At 37.5% G+C, this 27,955-nt stretch overlaps 1 protein-coding gene across 4 annotated transcripts in view; it reads left to right on the plus strand.

Annotated features, from left to right (window-relative positions):
* The first annotated feature begins 222 nt into the window (after positions 1 to 222).
* The window catches only part of POLA1 (DNA polymerase alpha 1, catalytic subunit), a 296,467-nt gene continuing 268,734 nt past the window's right edge, over positions 223 to 27,955 (plus strand). For all 4 annotated transcript variants that reach the window (XR_014019935.1, XM_081276741.1, XM_081276742.1 and 1 more), the window contains exons 1-12: positions 223 to 361; positions 5,407 to 5,522; positions 9,703 to 9,799; positions 10,840 to 10,920; positions 16,944 to 17,059; positions 17,527 to 17,589; positions 18,452 to 18,544; positions 18,977 to 19,064; positions 19,321 to 19,522; positions 20,058 to 20,233; positions 26,380 to 26,492; positions 27,241 to 27,357. Coding sequence is in view for 3 of the 4 variants with exons in the window: in XM_081276741.1 (XP_081132867.1) it covers positions 319 to 361; positions 5,407 to 5,522; positions 9,703 to 9,799; positions 10,840 to 10,920; positions 16,944 to 17,059; positions 17,527 to 17,589; positions 18,452 to 18,544; positions 18,977 to 19,064; positions 19,321 to 19,522; positions 20,058 to 20,233; positions 26,380 to 26,492; positions 27,241 to 27,357 (1,305 nt within the window). In the remaining variant the exon portion in view is untranslated. The remainder of the gene's footprint in view (positions 362 to 5,406; positions 5,523 to 9,702; positions 9,800 to 10,839; positions 10,921 to 16,943; positions 17,060 to 17,526; positions 17,590 to 18,451; positions 18,545 to 18,976; positions 19,065 to 19,320; positions 19,523 to 20,057; positions 20,234 to 26,379; positions 26,493 to 27,240; positions 27,358 to 27,955) is intronic.

Here is a 27,955-nt window from a genome sequence, read left to right on the forward strand (position 1 = left end):
AAATCTTTTCCCAGTAGCTTGCGTGCGCCTGCGCAGATCCTCCGCCAAGCTCCTTTACAGAGCCCGACCGCTTCTTTCTCCAGCTCTCTTCCGGTTTCTTCTCAGCTCCAGTTTTTCCCTAAGGGGTCATCACAGGGCGCCAAATGCGCGCCCGCGGGAAGGCCCGGGGCGGGGCGCGGCGCGGCGCGGCACGTCAGTGGCCTTCCGGGCGGAAGTCCGCAGCCTCCCAAGCCTCTGATTGGCTTTCAGGCTGGCGCCTATCTCGGCCCCCGCGCCAGTTTCGGGCTGGTTGGCGCGGAATCGGGAGACTGCGGGACTATGGCGCCTGTGCACGGCGACGACTGCGAACTGGGGGCAAGCGGTGAGGGACGACTCCGCACTCAGAGCACTGGTTGGGAGTGTGGGGACAGCAGCATGATTGCGTGTGGTGGTGGTGGTGGTGGGGTCTTTGCTTTATTTCTTCCGAAGGAGGCGTGCGCCGGGTTCGCTGTGCGGGTCTGCTTGGGCTCAGACCTTGTGGTTCAGGGCGGGGGCCTTTCGGGTGTCAGAACCAGCATTCTAGTAGGGCGGCTTGCAAATCCGAGCCACCCGTTGCAGGGTTTTCTGTTTGGGAGACTGTCACATCTCTGTCAGCAAGTGACCCCTTTTAAAAAATTCCTTTGGTAAGTCATACCCACGTGTGGGAAGAACTTCAGTGAGACTGGGGTCGGTGGGGCACTGGCCTGATCGAGGGTATTTCACTTCTCCCACCCGCTTGAGGACTACGACAGAAGATATTTGCCCCTCCCTTGCTAGAAACTCCCGGAAAATTGTTACACTTTCTAACTAGGCAGGAGAGAAAGCTGCAAGTGCTGACACCATATACAAATGCGTTTTGTCTTTTTAGTAATGGATTTCTATTTTATGCATTAACACTTTTTCTTTCAAATTATTCTATGGAAAGTTCTTCAAGTGCTGCTATTTTTTAGCGTTCAAATCTAATCATTTTGGCGAAGTTCCTAAAAAATACATCAATTCAGCATTTCGGGTACATTGTATATCACTCAGTTTGTCAGCGGTAATCTTTTATTTCCAAAAATAGAATACAAAAATGCAAATGGATTTGCCTGATTTCTGATTTTTGAACAGTGTTCAACTAAAATGTGACTTAACTTCCGTGAACTTCTAACTTAAAATCAGATGCTTCACTTTTTTAGCCCAAGCATCACATCTCCTGTCACTCAGATACATCACCATTAATGAGAACTTGCTTCCTAATCAGCTTCCTTTGCATTCAGCTAGTTGTAAATCACAGATTTCAATTTGTTCTTTAGCCTTTCGTTTTTTAAGACAATTTATTTTGGAGAGTCGACTAGCCTGGATTACAAATGGGATATGGGATGTGAGTATCTGAACAGTCTTTGCAGCCTTCTATCAGTGATTTGCCACTAAGCCCTTTCTTCACCCTAAAAACTGTACGCCATCCATGAACATCAAGAAATCACTCTCTGGAGGATACTGTGCAATCTTGAGACCCCTCTTAAGTCATGATGTTGATTAAGTACTTGCTGAGAACTTGTGACTGGAATTTTTCCTTTCGAGCAGACTGAAAGATTGTTACCTGAAAGACTTCTTTTGCAAGCTAGTGTCTTGGCCTGCTTTTGGGGAGGATGGAGGTACTCCAGATAGTAATTTTAAAACAAATATTTAAGTCTTTGTAAATGGATTTTTTTCATGCTTATTCCTTTATTTACTAGTTACTTACATGAAGCATTAGAGACATGTTCCAAAAAGGGAAATCTGGATTTTGTTTCTCTTAAATGTTAGCAGGTGGAGCACCTTGGCAATAGCAATGAAAAGTTGAAATATCTATAACTATTTTTATGGATGAAAAGAGATCAAGGGGAGTTTAGTGATCAAAAAAGTGGGTGTAATGGTTCATTTGTAAATATTTATTATGTACATACCAGGCATAGGTATTCTGCCAGGCTCTGATGATGGGTAGACTAGGCATGGTTTCTGTCTTCATGAGTTGAGATGAATTTCCAGTTATATGCAGTGCTGTGTTGAATCTTCCCTGAGGAAACTGCTTTATTTTTGCTCTCTGAAACTATACTATGTATGTGGGAGTATATGTATGTGTATTTGACTGCCCTACATCTACACAAAGAGAAACAAATATAAACATTAAATTAGTTTATGTTGCTAAGTACAAATGAAGATAGCCATCCTCATGTAATCCTTGCAGCTTTATGAAGTAGACAGATGTGGTTTATTTCCATTTCACAGGACCCTCAGGTTCTGCATTAGTCAGAGTGCTTTGGTGTAAGCTGAAGGAACCAACTCTAGCTGATTTAAACTGAAAAGGAATTTATTAGAATTCAATAGCATTTGCACAAATCCTGAAGGACTGGAAATCTGGTCTGCAGGTTGCTTAGCCAGAAACAGTGATTAAAATTGTGCCACAAAACTGGGCCACAGAGGAAGTCATTGCCAACCATGACTAAATACTCGATGCTAGATCTTGTACCTTGGGACATTGCTGGCACTGTTGCTTCGCATTCTTAATCTTCCTGCAGCTCTTGCTACTTCTAGAATCTTCCTTAAGTCCATATATCTCTTATTGGGACATTAGCCACTGGGCAGGTTTTTCTAATCATTAGAGCCTATTTTAATGCCCTAGCTCCAGCTGCAAGAGTGTTTGGGAAAGGGAACTTTCAGCTTGTATAGGCATAGGCTCTGTGAACCCATGGGACTTAAAGTGTGTGTGTGTGTGTGTGTGTGTGTGTGTGTGTGTGAGGGCGCGGGGGGGGGGTTCCCACAGATTGTTTCAGATGCTGGGCAGCTTCAAATAAAACAGCTGTCCACTGCTGAACTGGTTAACTTGTAGTCTCATATTACCTACTAAATGGCAGAGCTGGGATGTGCTACATCTTAATTTCTCAGTTGTACTGCTCACTTTACACTCATGTCAAACTTACCTTCTGCACTGATTTTCTCTTGATTCCTGAGTACACCTTGGATTTGAATACCTTTGTAGTTTGTCTCACACCTCTTCCTCTGCTTGTTCCACTTTTTACCCTGTTCTGTGCTGGTGAAATTCTTTCTAGGCTTGTATTGGAGACCTCCCCTATGAAAACTGACCTGATTTCTCACGCAAAATTAATGGTTCTCTTCTCTACATTTCCTTGTCTGCTGTTCTTACCTCTTCTATGGCACTATATTTATATTATGATGGTAGTCTCAGGGTCTTTTGCTTTACTTGACTGTGAACCTCTTGAGGCTACAGGCAGCTCTGTCTTATTTGTAATTGTACCACAAACCCTGTGTAGTGGAGCAGTGTTTCCTGTGGAGTAAGTCCATTTGAAGACTTTTAGATTTTGTCAGATGTCAAGGGAGTCTTAAAGGGAATATACTGCGGCTAGCTTTTCACTCTTATTGATTGTGTTTAATAATCTCTGAAACCTTTTCATGTAAGCCTACTCAAAAATTTTAAATCATTTGAATTATACCCAAGATTTTGTGACTGTCATCATTAAGTACCCATATTACTTAATTTTTACTTAATGCCTTTCCAAAAATGGATTTAAAAGTCAAATGTGAAAGTCAAACAATAGGCTAAGATGTTATAGAGATTCCATTTACAGGAAGTTAAAAAAATAAGATTCTCTAATTATACTTGACCTTTAAGATATAATTTTCAACAGTTTATTGCCAGTATTTGGTACATGTTCTTTAGATTGTTTCTTATACTTCAAACAGTCAAAAAACTTAGTGTTGTTATGAATATGCCATTGGGGTTGGAGCTTTAAAGATGCCTCTTTATCAATACATCTCCCTTTTTGTGCCTACTCATTTTAATAAATTAGCACGGAATATAGTAGATGGCTGCTGAGCCTAAACTTATGGCTGGCAGGCAGCACTGTCATCTTGATTTGATTATTCATCAGCTGGTATGTGAAAGTCTTAATTCTGTGGATGAATTCATTTCAGTATGTGTGTGGGGTGGTCAGTTTGTAATGACCAAAAGCATGAAGAGTTAAAAAGTTGATTGAGTGAATGCTGAGGCCCTCTGGTATTTCAATCAGTTTTGACAAAATATATTTTAACCTTGGTAATGTGTTATTATTAACCTATAAGATCATGATCCACTGAGGTCTTGAAGTCAGTGATAGAATTAATAAGATGGCTCCTTAGAACCATCGTTTTTGTTGTTGTTTTGTTGTCCTCTAATCCTGCCATGATCTTTCAATACCACTATGAACTTTTTTTAAAATATTTTTTTAGTTGTCAATGGCTCTTTATTTATATGTGGAGCTGAGAATCAACCCTGTACCTCACACATGCTAGGCAAGTGCTTTACCACTGAGCCATGACCTCAGCTCACCACTATGAACTTAAAAAAGAAAATAATTCCACTTTTTTTTTTTTTTTTTAGTTTTAGATGGACACTTTATTTATTTTTTATGTGGTGCTGAGGATCAAACCCAGTGCTTCACACGTGCTAGGCAAGTGCTCTACCACTGAGCTACAGCCCCAGCCCAAGAATAATTCCACTTTTAATGTTTTTACTTTTGCATCTTTATATAGTATCATCTTGTATTAGAATTATGGTACCATCTTTGTTAAATACCCCCAGTCTCTAATGTATTTCTCTTTCAAATTCCAGGTACTTTATCTGAACTTCTATTAGGGCATGTGTTCTACATATTCTTTAAGATCCAATTGCTACTTATCTCCTACATTAGATTGTAGGTAGGGTAAACACAAAGACCATATTTTTTGATCTTTTAGTCCATCATAGCACCTAGTATTTTGCAAAGAACAGATCCTTCTTAAAGACTTTCAAATGTTGATTAATAGGAAGCAAAATGAATTGTTCTTTTATGACCTACTGGATTATTTGTGGCCTGTCATTTCCAATGGAAAGGCTATGGACTAGCTAACAGCTAATATTTCTGTAGGGTATCAGTTGGCTTTGAGATTTTCCTTTTTTTTGTGGAAAAAATTAACATTGGCTTCAGTTGTAACAGGATCTTAGAGAAGATTTTTGAAGAACTACAGGATCTGCATATTTGGCCATGAGCTTTGTGAATTATTTTACATTATAATATTTAATTTAATATTACATATAATAAAATTGCATATTATTGTTGACTAGAAGTGTTCTTCATTTTTTGGGGGGGGGTACTGGGGATTGAACTCAGGGGCACTTTACCACTGAGCTACATCCCCCAGCCCTTTTTATTTTGAGACAGAGTCTCATGAAGTTGCTTAGAGCCTTACTAAGTTGCTAAGGCTGGCCTTGAGCTTGCAATTCTTCTGTCTCGGCCTCTCTAGTCACTGAGATTACAGGCATGCACCACCATGCCTGGCTGTTATTTTGTAACATCTCCTATACCTTTGTGTTTTTATCACCTGTGTCAGATTCAGGAAGTTTTGTAACTTCTCGGGCTCGGCGAGAAAAAAAGTCAAAGAAAGGTCGCCAAGAAGCTCTAGAAAGACTGAAAAAGGCTAAAGCCGGTGAGAAGTATAAATATGAAGTAAGTAACCATTTTTCTTCCTGTACTTTATCTAATTTATAGCCTGCTGGTAGTGTGTGTCACCTCTGTCACTGTATTAGTCATCTTTTTGTCCCAGTGACCAAAAGACCTGACAGGAACAACATAGAGGAGGAAAAGTTTACTTTGGCTCAGTGTTTCAGAGATTGAATTCATAGTTGGCCAATTCCATAGCTCTGGGGCTATGGAGAGAGGCAGAACATCGTGGCATAAAGGCATGGCAGAGAAAAAGCAGCTCAGAATATGGCAATGAGGGGAAGGAGGGAGAGAGAGAGAGAGAGAGAGAGAGAGAGAGAGAGAGAGATAGATAGATATAGATAGATAGATAGATATTGATTGATTGATTTCTGTTCACCAAGGACCCCAAAGGCACACCCCAGTGACCTACCTCCTATAGCCACAACTTATCTGCCTATAGTTAAAGCCCAGTCAGTCGATCCACCGATCAGGTTAAGGCTTTTATAACCTAATCATCTCACCTCTGAACATTCTTGCATTGTCTCATACATGAGCTTTTGGGGCATACCGTATACCTAAACTGTAACCTGCTTGAAATAATACTTTCCCAGAATAGCTTCAGTTGAGGACTGAATACAAGTCATTAGTAACAAAGTAAAACTACAAAACACCCTTTGACTTTTATAAAGTTGTTTTAGGGTTTACAAAGTGATTTCACACATATTTGAGCCACCAAAGAAGAAATCACATGGATTTAGAAATATTCGTGTATTTCTAAATACTAATTTAATTTAATAGTAATTATGAGGTAGATTTATAGATTATGGAGAGTACTCATTCCTTAAAAGTTCCTGTAAGGCACTTTATAGATGAGTTTAAAATTCCAAAATTAAAGTAGCTATGTCTATACTTTCCTTATTTGGTGTGCTGTGTCTCTGCTAGGTCCCTTGGCTTCGCTGGGGGAACTGAGCGGTGCTTTAACTTTAAAGTCTTTAGCAGCCTAGTTAAGTACCTTCTCCTTGGACAGTATTGTTTTAATTTGCAAGGGAATGGAGACGTGGACCTTACTTCTGCAATGTCCTGCTTGTAAGATTGAATGTAATACACTTTTGGTGGTTTTCCTCTGCTCCTTATTTTTGGCCTGTAGGCAAAAAGTAAAGTGATTGCCATCTATATATCATTGTTTAGCTTTACCTTCAGCACTCTTTCTGAGTATCTTAACTGCCAAGGCTAGAAAGTGATTAATGCTAGAAAATAATAATACCTAACTTTATTTTTCAGCTGACACTATTATAAGTGATTTTACTAATATGTTTATTCATTTAATCCATCTAGTAACCGTATATAAATTAGATACTATGACTAACAACAGTTTGAGGTGAGGGCACAGAAATTCAGTGAGATCACATGGCATATCCTTTATTTAGACCCAGGCAGTCTGGTTTTGGAATATGTACATTTCAGTATGGCCTTTACTGTACTGGGCAATTAAGCAAATAGAAGAGGATTTTTGCCATGTGGCTGGCACCATTTGTTCAAGTTAAGGGAGGCAATTAGATAATAAAAAGTTGCTAAAAGAATTAGAGTGAAGCAAAAGTAAAGCATTTTTAATGTAGGTTTTGTGGGGCATTTCTGATGTTGGCACAATTTGGCTGATTTCTCTTTAAACACTGTGATATTAATTGTATGGCTCTAAGAATTCATGCTGAACAGCAGCAATACTGTTTTTAAAGATAGAGTCTGCTGGGCTTGGAATGTTGCTCAGTGGTAGAGTGCTTATATATATATATGCACAAGGCCCTGGATTTATTCCCCAGCACTAATAAATAAAGAGTCAGGGCCTGGGGTTGTGGCTCAGTGGTAGAGCGCTTGCTTAGTGCGTGTGGGGCCCTGGGTTTGACCCTCAGCACCACATATAAATAAATAAATAATAAATAAAACAAAGGTATTGTGTCCACTACAACTAAAAAATATTGAAAAAATAAAGAGTCAAAAGAACTTTTTATTCAAAATTATTTTTTTAAATATTTATTTTTTAGTTGTAGGTGGACACAATATCTTTATTTTATTTTTATGTGGTGCTGAGGATCAAACCCAGTGCTCCACGCATGCCAGGAGAGTGCTCTACCTCTGAGCCACACCCCAGCCCCCAAAATGATTTTTAAAAATAGTTTTCTTAGCCAGGTGCACTGGTGCATGCCTATAATCCCAGCAACTTGGGAGGTTGAGGCAGGAGGATCACAAGGTTGAGGCCAGCCTAAGCAACTTAGTGAGACACTATCTCAAAAAATAAAAAGGAGGCTGGGGCTGGGGCTCAGTGGCAGAGCACTTGCCTAGCATGTGTGAGGCACTAGATTTGATCCTTAGCACTGCATACAAAAATAAAATAAAGTCATGCTGTCCATCTACAACTACAAAGAAAAACAAAAAGGACTGGGGATTTAGCTCAATGGTAAAGCACCCCTGAATTCAATCCTCAGTATCAAAAAGAGAAAGTTTTCTAGGATCTTCTTAATATTATATAAATCAACTGGGCACAGTGGCACCTGCCTATGGTCTCAATGACTCTGGAGGCTGAGGCAGGAGGATCACAAATTCAAGGCCAACCTCAGAAACTTAGCAAGACTCTATCTCAATATAAAAAGTAAAAGGGTTTGGGGATGTAGCTCAGTGGTAAAGTACCCCTGGGTTCAATCCCCAGTACCAGCCCCTCAAAAATAGTATATAAATCAGTTGGACGTGATGGCACATGCCTATAATCCCAGTGGCTTGGGAGGCTGAGGCAGTAGGATCACGAGTTCAAAGCCAGCCTCAACAATGGCAAGGTGCAAATCAATCCAGTGAGACCCTGTCTCTAAATAAAATATAAAAAAGGGTTGGGGGTATGGCTCAGTGGTCAAGTGCCCCTGAGTTCAATCCCTGGTACCCCCCCCCAAATAGCATATAAATCAATTATTTAAATAAAAAACAACAGTATGCCTTCAACCAACAATAATAATTATGCCAGCCCCCCCCCGAAAAAGAAAATTGGTTAATATGATAATATTAATTGGACTAGTTTACATTTGGCTTGTTAATAAGTTTGGTAGAGTAGGTCGTTTTTTATCAAATGGTAAAAGGCCAAATCAGTACCTGCCAGTGATCCCTACAGAGTAAGTTAAAAAAGAGGTGAAACAAAGCCTAGTCCTGTAATCATTATATGCTTTATAGGTGTGGCAGAAATCAGTCAGCTCTGTTCATCAAGCTCTCAAATCTCTGTGTCCCAGGTTTTTCCTAGAGTCTTAGCTCTTCAGGTAGAGTTAGTCATCTCCCCTGATATCCTATTTGAAAAATGCAGAACTCTTGAGAGAAGGCAGATATTTTTCATGAGATATCTATGAAATCTTCCTAACCAGCTCACCAGATTCTCATTTGGGGTGTATGTGGCCATTACCATGGGCAGTGGCAGCAATGGTGCACATCTGTTATTTTGTGCAGAGGTATTCTGCTTTAGTTGTACCAGTAGCTCATGGTACTGTGACCCTTTGACAGTCAGGCAGCTAGTGTGGCTACTTTCTCTGGACTTGCCTTTCAAACAGCTCAACATATAAATCCCTGTGCAGTTTCAAAACCTGAGAGTGGTGGAGGATCAGTGGTGAAGCAAAGAGCGAACACTCAAAAGCCTTTTCTTGTTTGCTTATAGAAGAATATGCTTGTTTTGCCAAATTTTTGTAGGGGGCTGGATGAGGGAGATTTTCCTTTTGCATTTTATTTAGTCAAACAGGCATTAAAATTGTTGTCTATTTGTAGAACATCCATCAGTAGTGGAGAAAGAGGTGGTATGCCTTACAGGTTTGCTAAGTATAGGAGCAACCAGTCTAGAAATTACAAGTGAATAATCCCCAAAGCAGCTAATGAAGAATTGGCTATAATTCAGTTTGTTTTTTATGAAGTAGATGAGTAATTGATGGTGTGACAAGTATATTATGCTAATGGAATCATTTAATATCTTATGTTAACACCCACCTAAAAGGAATACTAAGTTAATTGATGTCTATTTAAGGAAAACCCTGTAGTGGTGTTGAATGTCAGAACTCATGATTTGGTTGCAGCGTCTCCGTCAGGCTGCCATTCCAGTTTCAATTTGACAATTTTTTTTATTCGTAAGAATTGTTTAACACTTTCACTCCATTTGAAGCTTTTTCTCAAACTTGTATAATGGCAGGTCGAGGACTTCACAAGTGTTTATGAAGAAGTTGATGAAGAACAGTATTCGAAGCTGGTTCAGGCACGGCAGGATGATGACTGGATTGTGGATGATGGTATGTAGGAGGAAATTACCTGTCAGGCACTGTGTTAGTTGCTTTTTGTAGGTTTTCATGTGGAGTTTCTTCTTTGCCTGGGTGGAGGGAAGGCATTGTTAGAATCATACCTTTGGTTTGGATCATTTTTAGTTATTTGAGGATGAGGAAGCAGGACAATAAGAAGTTGATTTGGCAACATTTTGGAGAATCAAGGCACATACCTCCAGATATAGTAAAAATCATCCAGGAAACGACTCTGGGAATTGTGAAGATGCATGAGACCCTGCATTCAACCCCCAATACCAAAGTGGGGAAGGGTGAATTGGGAGGAGGGTGAATTGGAGTGAATTGTTTCTGTGGGGCCAAAACACAGCATCTGAATTAAGGGACAGAGGTTGAGGTTCTCTTTTCTCCTTTGCAACTGTGTGACTGTGGCCAAGTTACTTAATGCCACTGAGCCACAAGTTTTTATTCTATAAATGGAGATAAGAAAACTATCTCCCTGATTGCTGCAAGGAGCACATGAAGTTTTAGGTATGAGAGGTAATATGAGCAATGGAAAGTACTATAAAAGCTGGTTCTTTTCTACTGTTCTTCTGTCCCTTGTATAAAGCTTCCTGCTTATGTGATTGCTGACCACAGGAAGGAGATATAGACTGTGTCTGTGATTATGTTTCTATTTCTGTAATAGAGCTCAGCTATATTCTAATTTTCCCATGTAGACTAGGGTGCCTTTCTGGGCTTTTAAAAAATTCTTCTGGTAGAGTAAAATACCTGTGAAGCAAGCTTTTGTGGCTAAGTTTTTGATCCTGTGGGACCAGATCATTTCCCTGTTTCACCTAGCTAGGTATAGTATATATTTGGTTTTGATGCCACATCTGCTGTGTGGATGACCTGCCTTGTCTGAGACCTGTTTGAATAGGATTCTGCTGCACTTATAAATTGGAACAGACTAGGAGAATATCTGAGTGGGTACAAAAGTATTCTTTTTGCCATGGCTAAAATATTGTTGGTGACTTGTGAAAACTTGATCCCAATATTAAATTTTGTTCCTGCAGATGGTATTGGTTATGTGGAAGATGGCCGAGAGATTTTTGATGATGATCTTGAAGATAATGCTCTTGATACCAGTGAGAAAGGTACCTACAAAAGAATGTCATTTTGAGATTTGAAGAATTGTCTAAACTTTTAAGATGACTTGGTATTCTGAAACAGTCTCCTTTTGAGGGAGAAGAACCTACACAATTATTTTTAGATAGAGTATATGTTCTGACAGTGAGAGAATCACACTTGTGTAGAAAATTAAGTGTAAGAAACAAAAACAGTACCAGAAAGTATGAAATTTTTAGTCCTATGGTCAGTTTAGAGTTGTTGATATTGAGGACTGCCATAGTAAGTGATGTGTTTTAATTCCTACTGAAATGATGAACTCAGAATTTTAGCTCTTCAATAATTGTACAGTACAATAATAAAGTTTAGAACTAGTGTAATCAGCTTGCTTTGTTTAATTGAAATTTAAAATGATATGAATGAATGTGTTACATTTTCTTAACTGTACAATCTTGGCATTTTTTTTTTCAGGTAAATAAGCCAGATTTAGTTCAGTAAAATGAGAATGGGAAATACTCCTTGGTTGTTTTTTTTTAAAATTTTTTTGGTTTAGTTTGTTAATTGGTCTTCTACCACCAAGTGATAGATCAGGGGTCAGCAAACTATGGCTTATTTTTGGGGGGAAAAAAACCACTTCATTGAGATATAACTCACATGCTATGTAATTTACTCATTTAAAGTATAAAATTCATCATAGAATTGTGCAGCTATCACCATAGGTTATTTTAGAACATTCTCCATTAACAGCCCCCCCCCAAATCATCAAATCATATCTGTTTTTATACAGCCATTGAGCTAAGGAAAGGTTTTTATGTTTCCAAAGTACGTGTGTGTGTTTGGTGCTGGAGATTGAACCCAGGGCCTTGTGCATGGGAGGCAAACACTCTACTAACTGAACTATATCCCCAGCCCCCAAAGTGTGTTTTTTGAAAAAAAGATAAATATAAAGAATATATAATCATGTTACAGAATCCTATTTGGCCACAAAGCCTTACGTCTCTGCTATCATGCTCTTACAGAGGGAGTGGACTCTCATTTGCACATTAATGTTTTGCAACATTTGTTTCCTCTCCCCTTTCCAACCACTGACACAGACTAATTGTTGGTGAAATTTTTGAACTTCAGAAGTCCCTTTCTAAGAATAAAGGCTCTCATCTGCTTAACCACAGTACCATTATCATTTATCATTGTCTATAGTAATATGTGTCCAGTTTGCTGAGTAAGGTCTTTTGCAGCTTTTTTTTTTTTTTTTTTTTTTTTTTTTTTTTTTTTTTTGCAGTATTGGAAATTGACCCTGGGCTTGCTTCGCATACACAAGGCCCTGAATTCATGCCCTCTGTAAAGAGCATTCCATTCCCTTAGTGTTGATAATAATTTGATCTCCTGGTTAAGATGATATGTCAGATTTTTTCTAAAGCTACCTTTCCCCCTTTATGATTAATGCAAATAAGTGGTGATAATTTGAGACCATGTGTATATCCCATTTTCCCATGAATTTTCACCCAGTGCTTTCAGCATCTGTTGATGATTCTCTCCTTTTAAATTTTATTCTATTATTTTTGAGATAGAGTCTTGCTACATTGCCCAGGCTGGCCTTGAACTTCTGGGGTCAGGTGATCTTCGTGCTTAAGCCTCCTTAGTGGCTGGGTCTACAGGTGCATGCCACTGCACTCAGCTTCTTTCCTTTTTAAAATTATCACTTCAAACTCATGGGTTTCTAGAAAATTTACTGTTATAATTCAGTGCTACCATTTCTCCTTTCAGTGTTCAAATTATCCCAGATTTAGCTGGTAGGAGTGAAACCCCTTTTAGTTGGTGCCTGCATCCTTTTGATGTGATCCAATCAGTCTGAGCATTTCCTAGCTATCAGGGCTGAGAAGATGTTCAAAGTTTACCTTGTACTCTTCCTGTACCAGACTTGGAATCAACTGTTTCTAGCCACCATCTGGTTTCATTCATGGGGAATATTATTCAGATCTGGGAGAAGGATGTGTTTATTGCTCTTGGGGTATGATGGTTTCTAGCTTCTAGGTCCTTTTGGTGAACAGAACTAGGAAAGTATGTATGTTTTGAATTCATACTGATAAATTTTATCCCAGTCCAATACTACTGAATTCATCTTCTCAATTCATATTTTTACACTTTCAATGAAAAATCCTTGTTTTCTGAAATATACACAGTTGATTTAGAATTACTAAACCAACAACCTTTCTGTTTATTTTAAGGTACATTTTTTAGTTATAGGTGGACACAATATATTTTATTTTGAGGATCGAACCCAGTGCCTTATGCGTGCTAGGCAAGCACTCTACCTCTGAGCCACAACCCCAGCCCTCTATTAACAACCTTTCTAAGTAAAGTTTATGATTTCTTTGCAATTTTACTTGTTCTTGGCGTATATCCCTCTAAAGATTTATTGTGAGAGTTTATAGGTTCATTTGTTTTTGTATTCAAATTTTTAAAAGTCTTTAACTTTTTACAATATTATAAAATAACTATATAATGTCAAAATCAAAATGATATCAAGAGATATATGCAGAAAAATCTTGCTCTTATTCCTATGCCTTCTGACTTATTTCTACCCATCTCTATAAATAATCATTTTAATTAATTTCTGGTTTATCTTTCCTTTGTTCACAGTTATTAAAAAAAAAACATGTTTGGTTTTCCCTCACAGGGGATGTTATTTATTCATTCATCCATCCATTAGAGTATGAATGGACCAATTTCTGCCAAACTGTAGCGTAGAAACTCTATACACTGGGACCCTTTTGTAGAATTGTGGCGAATTGTGTATTTGTAGTTTATATGTGTCCTGGAAGATAGAATGAACCCATTTACTGTATTATGTCCCAGAATCAAGGAGACCTGTGTTATGGCTATATTGTTAATTATATCAACCTGACATAGTCCCGATCACCTATGTAGATTTTAGTTTTGGTCAGCTACAAATTAGGAAGTTGGACTGGTTAAGGAGCTTCTTAAAGAAAGGACCCATGTCCTACTCACTCCAGGGCTGATCACAGCAGCAGACATGAAAGAAGTATGCAGTATTTGTTGAATAAATGAGCCACCACTGTTTCTTTTCATATTGTTATCTGTTTTGGCAATACATTAGTAAAGAGAATGAGTTGATATTCTGGAAGACAGCTAGTCTTAGAAATTTTTATTTCATGCTTTGCCACTGCCATTCACCCACAAATCCTCATTGTTTCAGTGAACCTCACTAAGAGCCCACGTAAGGTCACAAGATATTATGAAGGCAAACAGAGTTCTGAAATCCACTTTAAAAATTTACAAGAAATTGTAGTTTTGAGTATAAAGTCAGCTCCTTATGGTGTGAATCCAGTCCCTGGCAAGCTGTTTTCAAATAGAGAAAAATATTGGTCAAGTCCAAATGAAGAAAAATAACTGGAAAAGCACAATAAAACAAACACTAATTGTGGATTTCTGCATACTAAACTGTGTGTGTGGGGGCGGTTGCTGGGGATTGAACCCAGGGCCTTGTGCATGCAAGGCAAGCACTCTACCAACTGACCTATATCCCCATATCCCCAGCCCCCTTGCATACTAAACATTTTAACCATTAAGTATATTCTGTCTTCAAACTGCTCCAGTTGGTCTCAATAAAGATACAAGTTCCTTCATGCAATTCTCTGGTCTCACATATTTTACAAATGTCCTGTAAACCTTTTCATAGCCTTGCCATGTGAAAAATGCCTGTTTTTATTGTGGTAGAATACATATCACAGAATTTACCATTAGTGACATTTAGTACATTTGCAGTGTTTGCAGCCATCACCATTATCTAATTTCAGAATATTTTCATTGCCCTAGATGGAAACCCCATACTCATTAAGCAGTCACTCTCTAGTCTTCCTTCCCTCAGCACCTGGCAACCATTAATCTGCTTTCTGCTTCTATGGTTTTGCCTGTTGTGGACGTTTTATATAACTGGGATCATACAATATGTAACCTTTTTTGTCTGGCATCTTTCACTTAGCATAATGTTTTAAAGTTCCTTCCATGCTATAGCATGTATTAGTGCTTTATTTTTTTTTGTGGCTGAATAATATTATCTGGATATGTGTTGCCCATTTTGTTTACCCATTCATCAGTTGATGGGCACTGAGTTATCTACCTTTTTTAATGCTGCTATGAACATGTATGTTGAAGCTTTTGTTTGAATACCTGTTTTCATTTCTTTTGGATATATACCTAGGAATGGAATTGTGTGTACGTATTTCTATTTTCTTTCTTAGACAAAAGATATCATCTATAGATAGTTTTGTAGTTTGCTTTTTTCATTTAAGATATTCTGAAAATCACTTCATATTAGTACTTAACAGATTTTTCTTATTTATGTCTTTATGGCTGCATAGTACTCCATTATATTGATATGCTATCATTTATTAAAATAATTATTTTGGGTAGACATTTATTTTCAATAGTTTATTATTACAAATAGTGCCACACATCCAGTAACTCTTGTGCATATTATGTTTTCCTTGGAAAATTCCTAGAAGTGGAATTGTTGGCTCAGAGAGTAAATGCTCACAAGATTTTTATTAGGTGTTGACAAGACATTGCCAAGTTCTCAAGTTCTTCTAGGAGTTGTCCTTTTGTACCCTCCTATGAACAGCGTCTGAGTGTGTATTTCCCCAAAGCCCTGCTGATAGTATGTTGTTAAGCTGAATTTTTGCCAGTCTGATATGCGAGAAATGGCATCTCAGTGTGGTGTTCATTTGCATTTCTTTTATACATAAAGTTGTGGATCTTCTCATAAAACTTTGTATTTATTGCTCACATTCCTTTGGAGTTTCAGTTGGTTGTTTTAGGTCTTTATATCAGGGAAATGTTTGTCAGGGTAATGGATATTTTATCTGTGATACATATTGTAAATATTTTCTCCAGGTTTTTCTTTAAATTCCTTTTCTGGTGTAATTGAATTTATCAATCTGTTTTTTCCTTGAAAGTGGATTTTGAATTAGTGTTAGATTTTTACTATACCCAGGTTACAAAGGAATTTGCTTTTCTAAAGTACTTGTATAGTTTTATTTTTAAAATTTCCTTTTGGTGTTTATATGGATCTTACAAATGGCTAGCCAACACTATTTATTTATAAATCTATTTTTCCCCAAGTGATGTAAGTTGTCACCTTTATTATATGCGGAATTTCCATATGTGATGGGGTCTTTTTTCTAGATTATATTTTTTACTCATCTGGTCTCTCTATGTATATGCCACTACCACACTATTTTAATTATTCATTTAGTTTTTTTGAGATTGAGACTATTTGGGGATGAATCAGAAAGTGAGATTAAAATTGACAGTATTAGGAAAGTTGATTTACACATGGTCAGAAGAGAATAAATGGCAAAAGTTTTCTTTTAATGAGCAAATGCCTCTGTGCTGTTTAGTGTTAATGTGACATAGTTGCATGTGTCTAGTTGCTGTTCTCATAAAAATGGAAATCAGGATGCTGCAGTATCATAACTGGTAATTCCATTTCTTTACAGTTAAGTTGTTCTGTCAAATTACATATAAAATCAAAGATATGATCTCATGAAGGTTACTAGGATAATCTCTTGATTCCAGCTTGGCTTTATCTTTCCTATATCACTTTTTTTTTACACAATACTTTTATTTTATTTATTTTTATGTGATGCTGAGGATTGAACCCAGTGCCTCGCATGTGCCAGGCAAGTGCTCTACCATTGAGCTACAACCCCAGCCCTCCTGTCTCACTTAAAAAAAAGACTTTTTATTCACACTAACATTAGCAATTAAATAGTCACACTTAACTTATCCTGATATTTAACTTGTGTTTTATCAGTTTTTGTAATAACGGTTAGCCCAAGTTTTTGAATTTAGCTTATTTTAAAGTTTCTTCTTTATGTACCTCGTGTAACATCTTCATATATTTGTATTTTGAAGTTTTAATATTTTCTTCCCAAATTCCCATATATGGAGAACAAGTGACTACTAGGCTTTTTGTTTTCCAGTTTGAACTGGGACCTTTTGTGTTTCTAAATAATATATGTTCCAATAGGAAAGGATGCTAAAGCACGCAACAGAGACAAGAAGAATGTAAAGAAACTTGCAGTGACAAAACCAAACAATATCAAGTCAATGTTCATTGCCAGTGCTGGAAAGAAAACCACAGATGTGAGTTTCATGGTTTCTGTATATTTTGTCTTTTCCTTTGTGAAATGAATTTAGAATATGATTATACAGATATTAGAAACTTAATACATATTTAAATAACATTTTCCCAGCTTCACTCACTAAGTTGACTTTAGTTTTCAAATGATTTAAGCACCTCAATGATTAGAATTTGGGACATAGAAAAGAAAGATTGAACAGGAAAACTGAATTGAAAGTGTGTTTAATTTCAGTGACTAGAAGGAAGATCATGGAATGAGAATTAAAATAGAGGATGGGAGCTATAAATTTAGAATTTACGTATACACAGGTGGTAGTTAAAATCTGAATAGATTTGAGCACTTAGAGTGAATGAAATGAAGAGGTAAGGACTGATTGGTTAGGTTCTTCCTTTCATAGTCATGTGTGTGGTCTGGGTGAAAATTTAATGTGCAGGGCTTTCTCATTTTGCCTTCCTTTATAATCTCTAGAAAGCTGTAGATTTGTCTAAGGATGAACTGCTAGGTGACATTCTACAAGATCTGAACACTGAGGTAAGTGATTCTCTGGGAGTTATAAAATGTGCAGGGAACATAGGTTCTAGAAATAATTCAGTAAGTTGTATGGAATAGACTTTTGCTAGAATTTAAAAAATGCAAGGACAGTACCACCAAAAGAAATATCCCACAAAAATAAAAACAAAAATAAAATCTTCCAGTTAGTTTCTTCTCACCATTTTAGGTGAATAGTTTCTAGCTGTTACAGCTATGTGATTATGTAGATGGGGCTGTGTGGGTGTATGTTGGAAGTAGTAAGAATACACCCAGGAGTCAGTTCTGTGAATGCTCACTGCTTGTGTTCAGTTGCTATAGCATATGTTCCCTAAATAGATTGAAGCCTGTCAGTCTACACAATCAGGCATGAGATCCTGGTCTTTAATTCTGAGTGGGAGTGAAGAAAGAGTTAGTGTCCTATTCCTGATAGAACTCAAATAGGCTCACCTACACTGTGAATTTGAAATTTGGCCATTTCTCATAAATTCTAAGTGCTTATTTAGAAGTGTATTTCTTTCTAATGGCCATAGATCAAAATAATCTAGCATCAACACTATGCAGTCATATGTATCTTGATTGTTTTTAAATGTAATATTCTGGAAGGATAAGTGAAAGACTGTGTTAAATTTTAAAAAGAAAAGAATTGGTGAGGGGTGGATTCAGTATCTATTCAGGTTTTCTAGTGATTTCTGTAGTATTGTTGCTATAGTAACCACAGTGTGTGAACATAGATCCTGCGGGGGGTGGGGGGGGCAGGGAAGGAAAAATGCTTATTGGGTTTCAATGAGCGAAGAAATGCACTTTATCTGTTATGTGGTAAACCAAGCATGGCAGTGAATATCTGTCTTACCCTTCCTTTTAGAAACCTCAAATAACTCTTCCACCTATAATAATACCTAAGAAGAAAAGATCTACTGGAGCTTCTCTGAATCCTTTTGCTGTGTACACCCCCAAGGTAAAGTGTATAGAGATACCCTGTCTTGATTTATGATATTGTTTTAAATTTATTTATTTTTGCTTTTCTATGTGAAGGAAATGCCTTTGAATTTATTTTTGATTTTTTTTTTAAATTAGGACTGCCATTCAATATATAGTTTTGTGTATTTCAAAAATAGCATGTGCCTGCTTTTTTCATAGTAAATTTTGTAGTAACTAATATGTGTTTATTATAGGTATTACAACTGTGCTAAATGCAATAATTTTCCTCCTGGAAACAAGTATTTTTTTCTGTAAATCTAGGTAACAGTAAAATAATTGAAGCTATTACATTAATAATACATAAAATCTTTTTATAAATGGGAATTGTCATTATCTTTGGTCAGGGTAGGACAGTTACATATTTTTAGTATGCAAGTCTAAGTGACTAAACATTTAAAAATGTTTACAGGCAATTCCTTCAGGAAAAACTGCTTCCCCTGTCGCCAGGAAGGAGCTTTCATTAACTCCTGCTCCTCTTAAACGAGCTGAATTTGCTGGTAAGTCTGATGTCAGGCAGAAGTGCAAGGGTGTTGAGCAGTTGTTTTTACAGCAGTAGAAGAAGTGGAGGTATTGTGATGGCAAGTCTAAGTGTGAAAGATTTGGATTTGTAGCACTAAAAGTTAAAAACATCCAATTTGGAGACTAAAGAGAAATACAAGTGTAGGAAAAGGGATGTGCTGATGTTTCAGTGTTGGGTAAACCATTGTGCCCCAGGTACTAGCATGTGACAGGAATATATGCTGATGTCTACAGGAGAGTTGGTGCAGCCAGAGTGTCCGGAAGATGAGTGTGAGTCAGGGGAAATGGAGTTTGAAGATGGTGACTTTGATGAGCCCATGGAAGCTGAGGAGGTGGATATGAAGCCTGTGGCTGCCAAGACTTGGGACCAAGAGAGTGAGCCAGCAGAGAGGATGAAACATAAGGCGGATCCTAGGAAAGAGACCACGTCTTGCTTGTAAGAGCATTTTCTGGTATTTTTTTTTTCCTGGCAGATAGCACTCCAATTAATCTGTTAGATTTTTTTTTGAATTTTTTTAATATTTATTTTTTAGTTTTCGATGGACACAACATCTTTGTATGTGGTGCTGAGGATCGAACCCAGGCCGCACGCATGCCAGGCGAGCGCTCTACCGCTTAAGCCACATCCCCAGCCCCTCTGTTAGATTTAAAAAAAAAATTTTTTTCATTGTAGATGGACACAATACCTTTATTTTATTTATTTATTTTTATGTGGTGCTGAGGATTTAACCCAGTGCCTCACATGTGCTAGGCAAGTGCTCTACCACTGAGCTACAGTCCCAACCAAGATTTAAAAAAAAAGTTTTCATAGTTATAGATGGACAGCATGCCTTTATTTGTTTAGGTTTTTATGCAGTGTTAAGGATTGAACCCAGTGCCTCACACGTTAGGCAAGTGCTCTGCCACTGAGCAGTAGCACCAGCCCTACTCTGTTAGATTTTGAAAAGTTTTGGAAAATTTGATTTCTGCAGGGGAAGTTTTCTCCCAGATGACTCTTGTTGGGGCATTGATCAGGAAGATGATAGTTTCTCAGCACAAGAAATTCAAGTGGATTCCAGTCAACTCCCATTGGTAAAAGGGACAGATGAAGAACAAGTGTTCCAGTTTTATTGGTTGGATGCTTATGAAGATCAGTACAACCAACCAGGTAATCAAAGATAAAGTAACCATATGTCTTGATGGAGTAGCAAGTTTTCCCTTGAATATTTAGTGATGAACATTGGCACAGGCTCTGCCCTCATGTAAGTGTGTTATAGGAGAGCAGTACTTGTTCATTGTAAAGTGCGTGAGCCACCCTGTGGTGTGAATAGTCCTTAAAATGCTTATTCCAAAAATCAGTTATTTGTGATTTTTGAATGTGCTTGTACTTTGCCATCGATGTATCTGAAGTTGCAGGATTATTCTGCAAATGGAATCAGTCATTAATTTGTCTCTTTAGCAAATTGGACACATGTTGTGTTTAAAGCACTGAGGGGGTGAAACTGCACAAATTCCCTATGCTATAATGTTGCTTATATTTTAATGGGGTGGGAGTGGGTGGGGAGAAATTGGCTATAAATAAAAGAAACTGATGTAAAAGGGAGTTAGTTGTAGGATGCTCAGTGAAGGCCTGTCTTAAGAGATGATCCCTGGGCTAAGATGTGAGGCACATACAGAGTCGAGGAATGGACATTTCAGCTTAAGAATCCAGTAAGTGGGAAGGACTGACACGAAGAAGATGGCCTGTGTGATAGTAGCATAGTTATCAAGTGATAAGATTGGTATGCAGTGAAGTTGGAGATAAAGGTAAAAGGCCACATAATGATGGATGGTCCCACAATTGACTTTGCATTTCAACAGGAATTCTCTTGTCTGTGAAGAGAATAACAGACATGTTATTCTGTGTGTGCATGCTTGTATATATAGCTGTAGAAGGGTGAGCTAGAGTGGGGTGGTAGGAAATTATAGAAGCCCTGGAGATCAGTCATTCCAGGGCAGAGGTACTAGTTACTTGGACCCTGGAGGCTGGGAAGGAGAGAAATGGAGGCATTTAACAAGTATTTTGATACAAACTTGTTGATGGATTGAATCTGAGCATTGATGGAAAGGAGAAATCAAGACTGATTCCCAGGTCATCCTAATGAGCTAGTATTGTGAATTCTTAATTCACAAAATGCTGGGGATAAATTGAAGAAGAGGGCCACACAACAAATGAAACAAAAAGTTTATTCTCTTTTAGAATTCACAGGCCTGACCTTCTGATAAGGGGGTCTTACTAACTCCCTCTTTGTAGAGGAAAAAAAATCATCTTACAGGAGCCAAGAATGCCCTTAAGATGACAGAGGAGGCTCATTCCATTTTTAACAACAGTAACTGTTAGAAAAGACCCTCCTCAAATTGAACAAATATGTTTCTGGTGGTGCTTTTGGGCCTGTTTCTCTTTAACCAAATTGAATATGTATTATTTCAGTTCTTCAGGATAACTTTTTTTTAAAATTTAAAAATCACCTCCAAATGAATGTTTTTTCATTAAACAGAAATAGTGGAGATTCTCTGTTTTTAATCTTTACCCTTTGCCTAAAAGATAGGAGGCAAAATAATTTTGACATATCTCATTTGTTTCTTATCTCTGAATTTAAGTAGCTGCCTGTTAATTCTGGGATTTTTTTTTAAGTCCTGTTTTTTTTTTTTTTTTTTTTTTTTTAATCTTCCTGTTTTCTAAGACCTCTGAGAGAACTTCTCAACTTCATGGAACTGAGAGATGTAATAGGTAGCATAATGACCCCTCTCCCTAAAGATGTCTATGTACTAACATTTGGAGCTTGTGATGTTTCCTTGCATGGTAAACGGGACCTTATAGATTTGATTAATTATTAACCCATTGGTTAATGGTTCCATCAAAACCAGAAACCTGGAAGCCATCCTTGATTCCCTCCTTTTCCTCACTTGTTAGTTTACTCCTTCTAAAGTAGATAATCTATCTCCTCATAACTGGTGCCCTGAACCCTTCTTGCCTACTGAATTCATTGTACCAGCCTCCTAATTGATCTCTAAACTGCTATCTTCTACATTACTGCCAGAGTGATTGATCAGAAGAGTAACATTGACTATATCATTTCCTCATTTTAAAAAAATCCTCAGTAGCTATTGCTTATATCATAGAGTCCAAGCTCCTTAGCAAGGTTTCTGATGCCTGCTGTCTATGAATTTTTGCCCTAGAAATTGCTCCTGCGTGTCCCTTTACTCATAGTATTTGTCTGACTGGGATGCCCTTATCTGATACATTCTTCAAGATTCAGCTCAGTTGTCATTTCCTGAAAGTTTTCCTAAACCTCTAGATGGACCTTAGAGTCCTATGACCCCATCATACCCTTTCTCATTGTAGTTTTGTCATCTGATTTTGAAATGATCTGAATCAGTTTTTTTTCTCTATCCCAAAGCCTTTAAGCTGCTAGAAATCTTTCATTTCCAGTATTCAGTATAATGCCAGGTCCATAGTAGGCATTCAGTAAATGGTCTCTGAAATAAACTACACAGTGATTGACAGTCTGGTGGATGCACATGGAGAGTTACAGAGCACCAGAGTTGAATTTGCTGCCATTATTTAGTTTGCTTCCTAAATTCTTGTAGCAGTGTGAAATAAGAATGAGTAAAACAAAAGTGGATGGTGACCCCCTCCCAAGTAAGTGCCTATAAAGCATCATTGCCAGCATTGGTTGCCAAGGATCAGAACCTTAAACAACTGTTCTGGGTTGGGGTTTTAGCTCAGTGGGAAAGTGTTGGCCTATTATGTATGGGGCACTGAGTTTTATCTTCAGCACCACATAAAAATAAGATATTGTGTCCATCCACAACTAAACTCTTTGTGAAAGAGAGTTTGTTATTTTTACTGTTTTTTGGTTTATACTCTTATTAGTAAATACCATTGTTTCACAGGGCAGGGATCTACTAAGGTACCATAATGTCCAATATAATGGCCATTTGTAGTTCTTTTAATTTATACTGTTTAAAAGGAAGTAAAATTTAAAATTCAGTTTCTCAACCAGTAGCCACCTTTTAAGTGCTTAATGGCCACATGTGAAAAGTAGCTACTATATTGGATGGGTCAGATACCAAACAAATATATATCATCACAGACACTTTTCTTAATTAGTGATGGTTTGTAGTAAGGGATATTGGAGGCTAAGATTGAAACATGGAGGCACAACTAAATTTTCAAAGTAATTAATTTCTGATATCAGGCCAGTGTCATGGATAGGTTTTTTTTTTTTTTTGTACTGGGGATTGAACTGGGGGGCACTTGACCACTGAGCCACATCCCCACCCCTGTTTGATATTTTATTACAGACAGGGTCTCACTGAGTTTCTTGCGCCCTGCTTTTTTGCTGAGGCTGGCTTTGAACTCGTGATCCTCTTGCCTTAGCCTCCCAAACCTCTGGGATTATAGGCATGCACCACCGCGCCCGGCCATGGATAGGCTTTTAAAATCAATAGTGGGGAAAAAATTTTCGGTGGTGCTAAGAATTGAACCAGGGCATGTACTCTACCACTGAGTTGTACCTCCAGCCCAGGGAAACATTTCACAATTATCTTTCTTGAGATGGGGGATCTCACTATGTTGCCCCTGTTGGCCTCAGACTTACGGGCTCAAGTGATGCTCCAGCTGGGCTCAAGCAGTTTTCCTGTCTCAGCTGCCTGAGTAGCTGGGGCTACAGGCACATGCCATGATGGCCAGCTCAGTTAATATTTTTTTGTCATACAAGTGCTGAAAAAAGCATCAGAGATTATCTAGTCTAGTTATTCACTTAGCAGGAAACAAGCTCTGGGGAAAAAAAGTAGTTGACTCTTCAGTGGCAGAAGTCAGGGCTTCTCATTGTCAGTCCACTTTGCCATTCTGTGGTACTTTGCAAGTTGTGTTCTCTGAGGTGGCACATCTTTCTCTGTTTTTGATGCCAATGGGTTAAATAAAATAGCTTTTTTTAAAAGTCCTTTAATTTCAGAGGGTTGAACAGTTTCATCGTGATAGTAGGTAATGATCACTGAGCTTTGTGAAATCAATGCTGCTAATAAAAACGAAGTACTCCCAAAGACCCTGTTATTGTTTCTCACTTTCTTACAGATTCTAAGTCAGTCAGTTGTTGCTGAATGCACCATAATTATGAAAAGAATCTTACTCTTTGCATATGGGAAGATATCCTGTCTTCATTATGACTTTTTCAAGGTTGAATAATCCTGACTGCACCTGGTTTCAGCTAGTAACTTTGGGGGGAATGTAATCTTTGTTTACCATGATCTTTTTGTGGCAAACGAGGCATAAACAGTGTCAAATGTGTTGCATGAAGTGTGATATTAGTTTGACTATAAAATGAGCTATTTGAATCTTTGAATCCAATATTAGGGTCTTTATTTTTCTTTTCATGGAATTTTGTTTTTCCATCTTTAACTGTCGTGAGGATGACTTCTAAATTTCTGTGCTACTGTGATATTTTTCTTTAAATCGTCCCACGGTCCGCCCTTTCCTCTCCCTTATCTTCCCCACTTCCCCCACCCCAGCTGAAAATCACACAACTCTTGTAAGAATTTTAATCATCTGCAGAAATGAAAATCCTTAGATAGTCTTATTTCTATTAGAATAAGTGACAAAAGGAAATACTGATGATGAGCTGTCTTGTGAAACTGGGGTAATTGGCTTTGTGATGTACCAGAATTTTCTTAGTGTCTCAGATAAGTGGCTATGTTGATTACTGCTGTCTAGTTCATGAAGCCTGGGATTTTTTTTTACAGTGACCATCTCTTGGGTTGACTATCAGATCTTAGGAGTCCTTTCTTTCTTTTTAAAAATATTTTTTAGTTGTAATTGGACACAATACCTTTATTTTATTAATTTTTTTGTGATGCTGAGGATTGAATCCAGGGCTTTGAATGTGCTAGGCAAGTGCTCTACTGCTGAGCCACAACTCCAGCCCAGCAGTCCTTTCTTAATGGCTAGTTTTCTGTTGAAGAGACGGGAGAACAATAACTTGATGTTTAGAAAGGCATGTTTTTACTTCGTTGTGTATATTTCTGAGGCATCACAAAAGAAGGATATCTACTGATTTTATTAGTAAACCATTTGTTAAATAGAAGCAGAAGAGAAAGGAATAGTATAAATACTACCTAGCTAGATATGTTAAGTAACTTGTGATATAGAAAGGGTGAAATAGATTATAATAGAACCCTGTTATGAGATATATATGTTTATATAGAATAAGAGATGTGTTAGGCAGCTTTTTATCACTATGATCAAATACCTGACAAGAACAACTTAGAGGAGGAAAAGTTCATTTGGGGCTTATGGTTTCAGAGGTTCAGTCCATGAACGACTGACTGACTATTGCTCTGGGCCCAAGGTGTGGCAGAACATCATGGCAGAAGGGTACAGTGAGGAAAGCTGCTTAGCATATGGTAGGCAGGAAGCAGAGAGAGGAGTTGAGGTGCAAGGGACAAAATATAAACCTCAAAGGCATGCTCCTAGTGACCCAATTCCTCCAACCATGCTTCACCTCCCTATAGTTACCATTTAGTTAGTCCATTCAAGCTAGAATGGACTGTTAGGTTAAGGTTACAGCTCTTATAATCAAATCATTTTACTCCTGAATATTTTGGCATCAACAGGAGCTTTTGAGGGGTACCTCATTTCCAAACCATAAGATACAAGATGAATTGTTTTTCCCAAATACAACTTTACATACAGAAAAATACTGATGTATGTATCCCAATACATGAAGATGGTTTTTTATCAGTAAGTGTAAATAAAAAATAAATTTAGAATGATATTCTCATATTTGCATGTTTTCATGAGAGGTTGTAATAGCAGACTTGTTGGACAATAGTTGTTTTGTTTTTCTTAATCTGGATAATACTGGTTATAGGGAAACTGTTTATACTAAATTAGAGAATTATTCTATCCCCTTTCTCCCAGGGGTTGTACCACTGTGATAGTGTACTATGGCATAAGTACCGAGTTAAGAACTGGTTTTGGGGCTGGAGTTGTGGCTCAGCAGTAGAGTGCTTGCCTTACACGTGTGCAGCCCTGGGTTGGATCCTCAGCACATAAAAGTAAATAAATAAAATGAAGGTATTGTGTACAACTACAACTAAAAATAAATATTTTAAAAACAAAGAACTGGTTTTATATATGTTTGCTGTCAGAATGTTATCACAAAGGTATAAACGTGTGGACATGTTCAGTGAGCATTTACGTTGTTCCTATGATTTGGTGTAATTGAAATGTTTTCTTTTCAATTTCAATTAAGTTTTCCCTTATTCTTTCAGGTGTGGTATTTCTGTTTGGAAAAGTTTTTATTGAATCAGCCAAGACCCATGTGAGCTGTTGTGTCATGGTGAAAAACATTGAGCGAACGTTGTACTTCCTTCCCCGTGAAATGGTAAGCATTAGTGATTAGCTTTGAGATTTCAGTAATTATATATGGCACCCATTCTCTATTCCAAGGTCAACCCTATCCTTCAGTAGGGTAGCAGTTCTTCACAGCCCCAATTCTTTCTTACTCCCTGCTTCATGACCACTGATTGTCAGCAATTCCAATAGAGGATGGGAAAATTAGAGAAATGAAGTTGAACTCAGTTTTTCAACTTGTTAGAGTAAAAGTGTCTGAGTTTTAATACAGAATGTTATATTTCCCTTATTCCTCATTTCCATAATAATTGGGCTTGGGACTCTAAGGCTCTAAAATGTGACATGGCATTTGGCCCAGTTTTCCTGCTCTTGTTGCATAGGCAGCTGTAATATTTCCCCTGTGGCCATTTAACAAGATCAGTTCCATTTGCTTCTTCTTTATTAGGACTTTTAATATCTCCAGCTCCCTCCCAGTATCAGCCCCTCCCCATTTCTGTTGAATTGTGGAGCATCTTGGTTAGGATTTATAATACTTATTTTCCCATTGTTTCTTAGCATTGATCATCTTTGCCTTGCTTTATGATGCTTTGGGAGGAATTGGCCATTGGGTTTAGTATTTTTTAGGGATTGTTTTGCCTTTGAACTCATTGTTGAGACTGTGCTATTAAGTGTTTAAATGGGTGAGGATGAAAACTGTTTTAAACTTGGGTTTCTGGTGGTTAAGAAGATCTTATGTACAGATACTTTTTCTCCCTTTTCTTCTTTCCACGGGAGAACAGAAAATTGATCTAAATACAGGGAAGGAAACAGAAATTCCAGTTACAATGAAGGATGTTTACGATGAATTTGATGAAAGAATAGCAGCAAAATATAAAATTATGAAGTTCAAGTCCAAGGTTTGTATTTGGTTGTAAATTTTTGTCCAGCTTTCTTAATTTGTTATTTGTTAATGTCTTGATTTTGTAAATAGGTATTGCATATCTACTTCATACAAAGTGCCTTCTGCATATCTCTAACTCACAGAATGGCAATCTCATAGGCATGAATATAAAAACTGTGTTAGATTTTTAAAAATATTTTGCTTTCTTTTTAAACTGCTTGTAAAATAATGGTCATGAATTTGAATATATAGATAACTCAAAGCAAATTACTTTAAATGCTTACATTTCATGTTTTTATTCTGAAATGGCAAAGAAAACATTTTGATTTTATAATTAGTTATTGCCAATGCATTTTGATTAGAAGGTTAAGTAAGTTTTAGTTTTAAAAATCAGGGACTATGATGTTATTTCTGATAGAATGAAAGTCTTATATTCGTGTGATATGTATGACAAATTGTCCAAACTGGTGTTGGTGGCACATGCCTCTGATTCCAGTGACTTGGGAGGCTGAAGCAGAAGGATTACAAGTTTGAGACCAACCATAGTAACTTAGTGAGACCCTGTCTCAAAAAATAAAAATAGCTGGGGATATAGCTCAGTGGAGAATGCCCCT

Source organism: Spermophilus citellus (genome assembly GCF_964194105.1).
Source record: "Spermophilus citellus genome assembly, chromosome: X".
Classification (NCBI taxonomy): domain Eukaryota; kingdom Metazoa; phylum Chordata; class Mammalia; order Rodentia; family Sciuridae; genus Spermophilus; species Spermophilus citellus.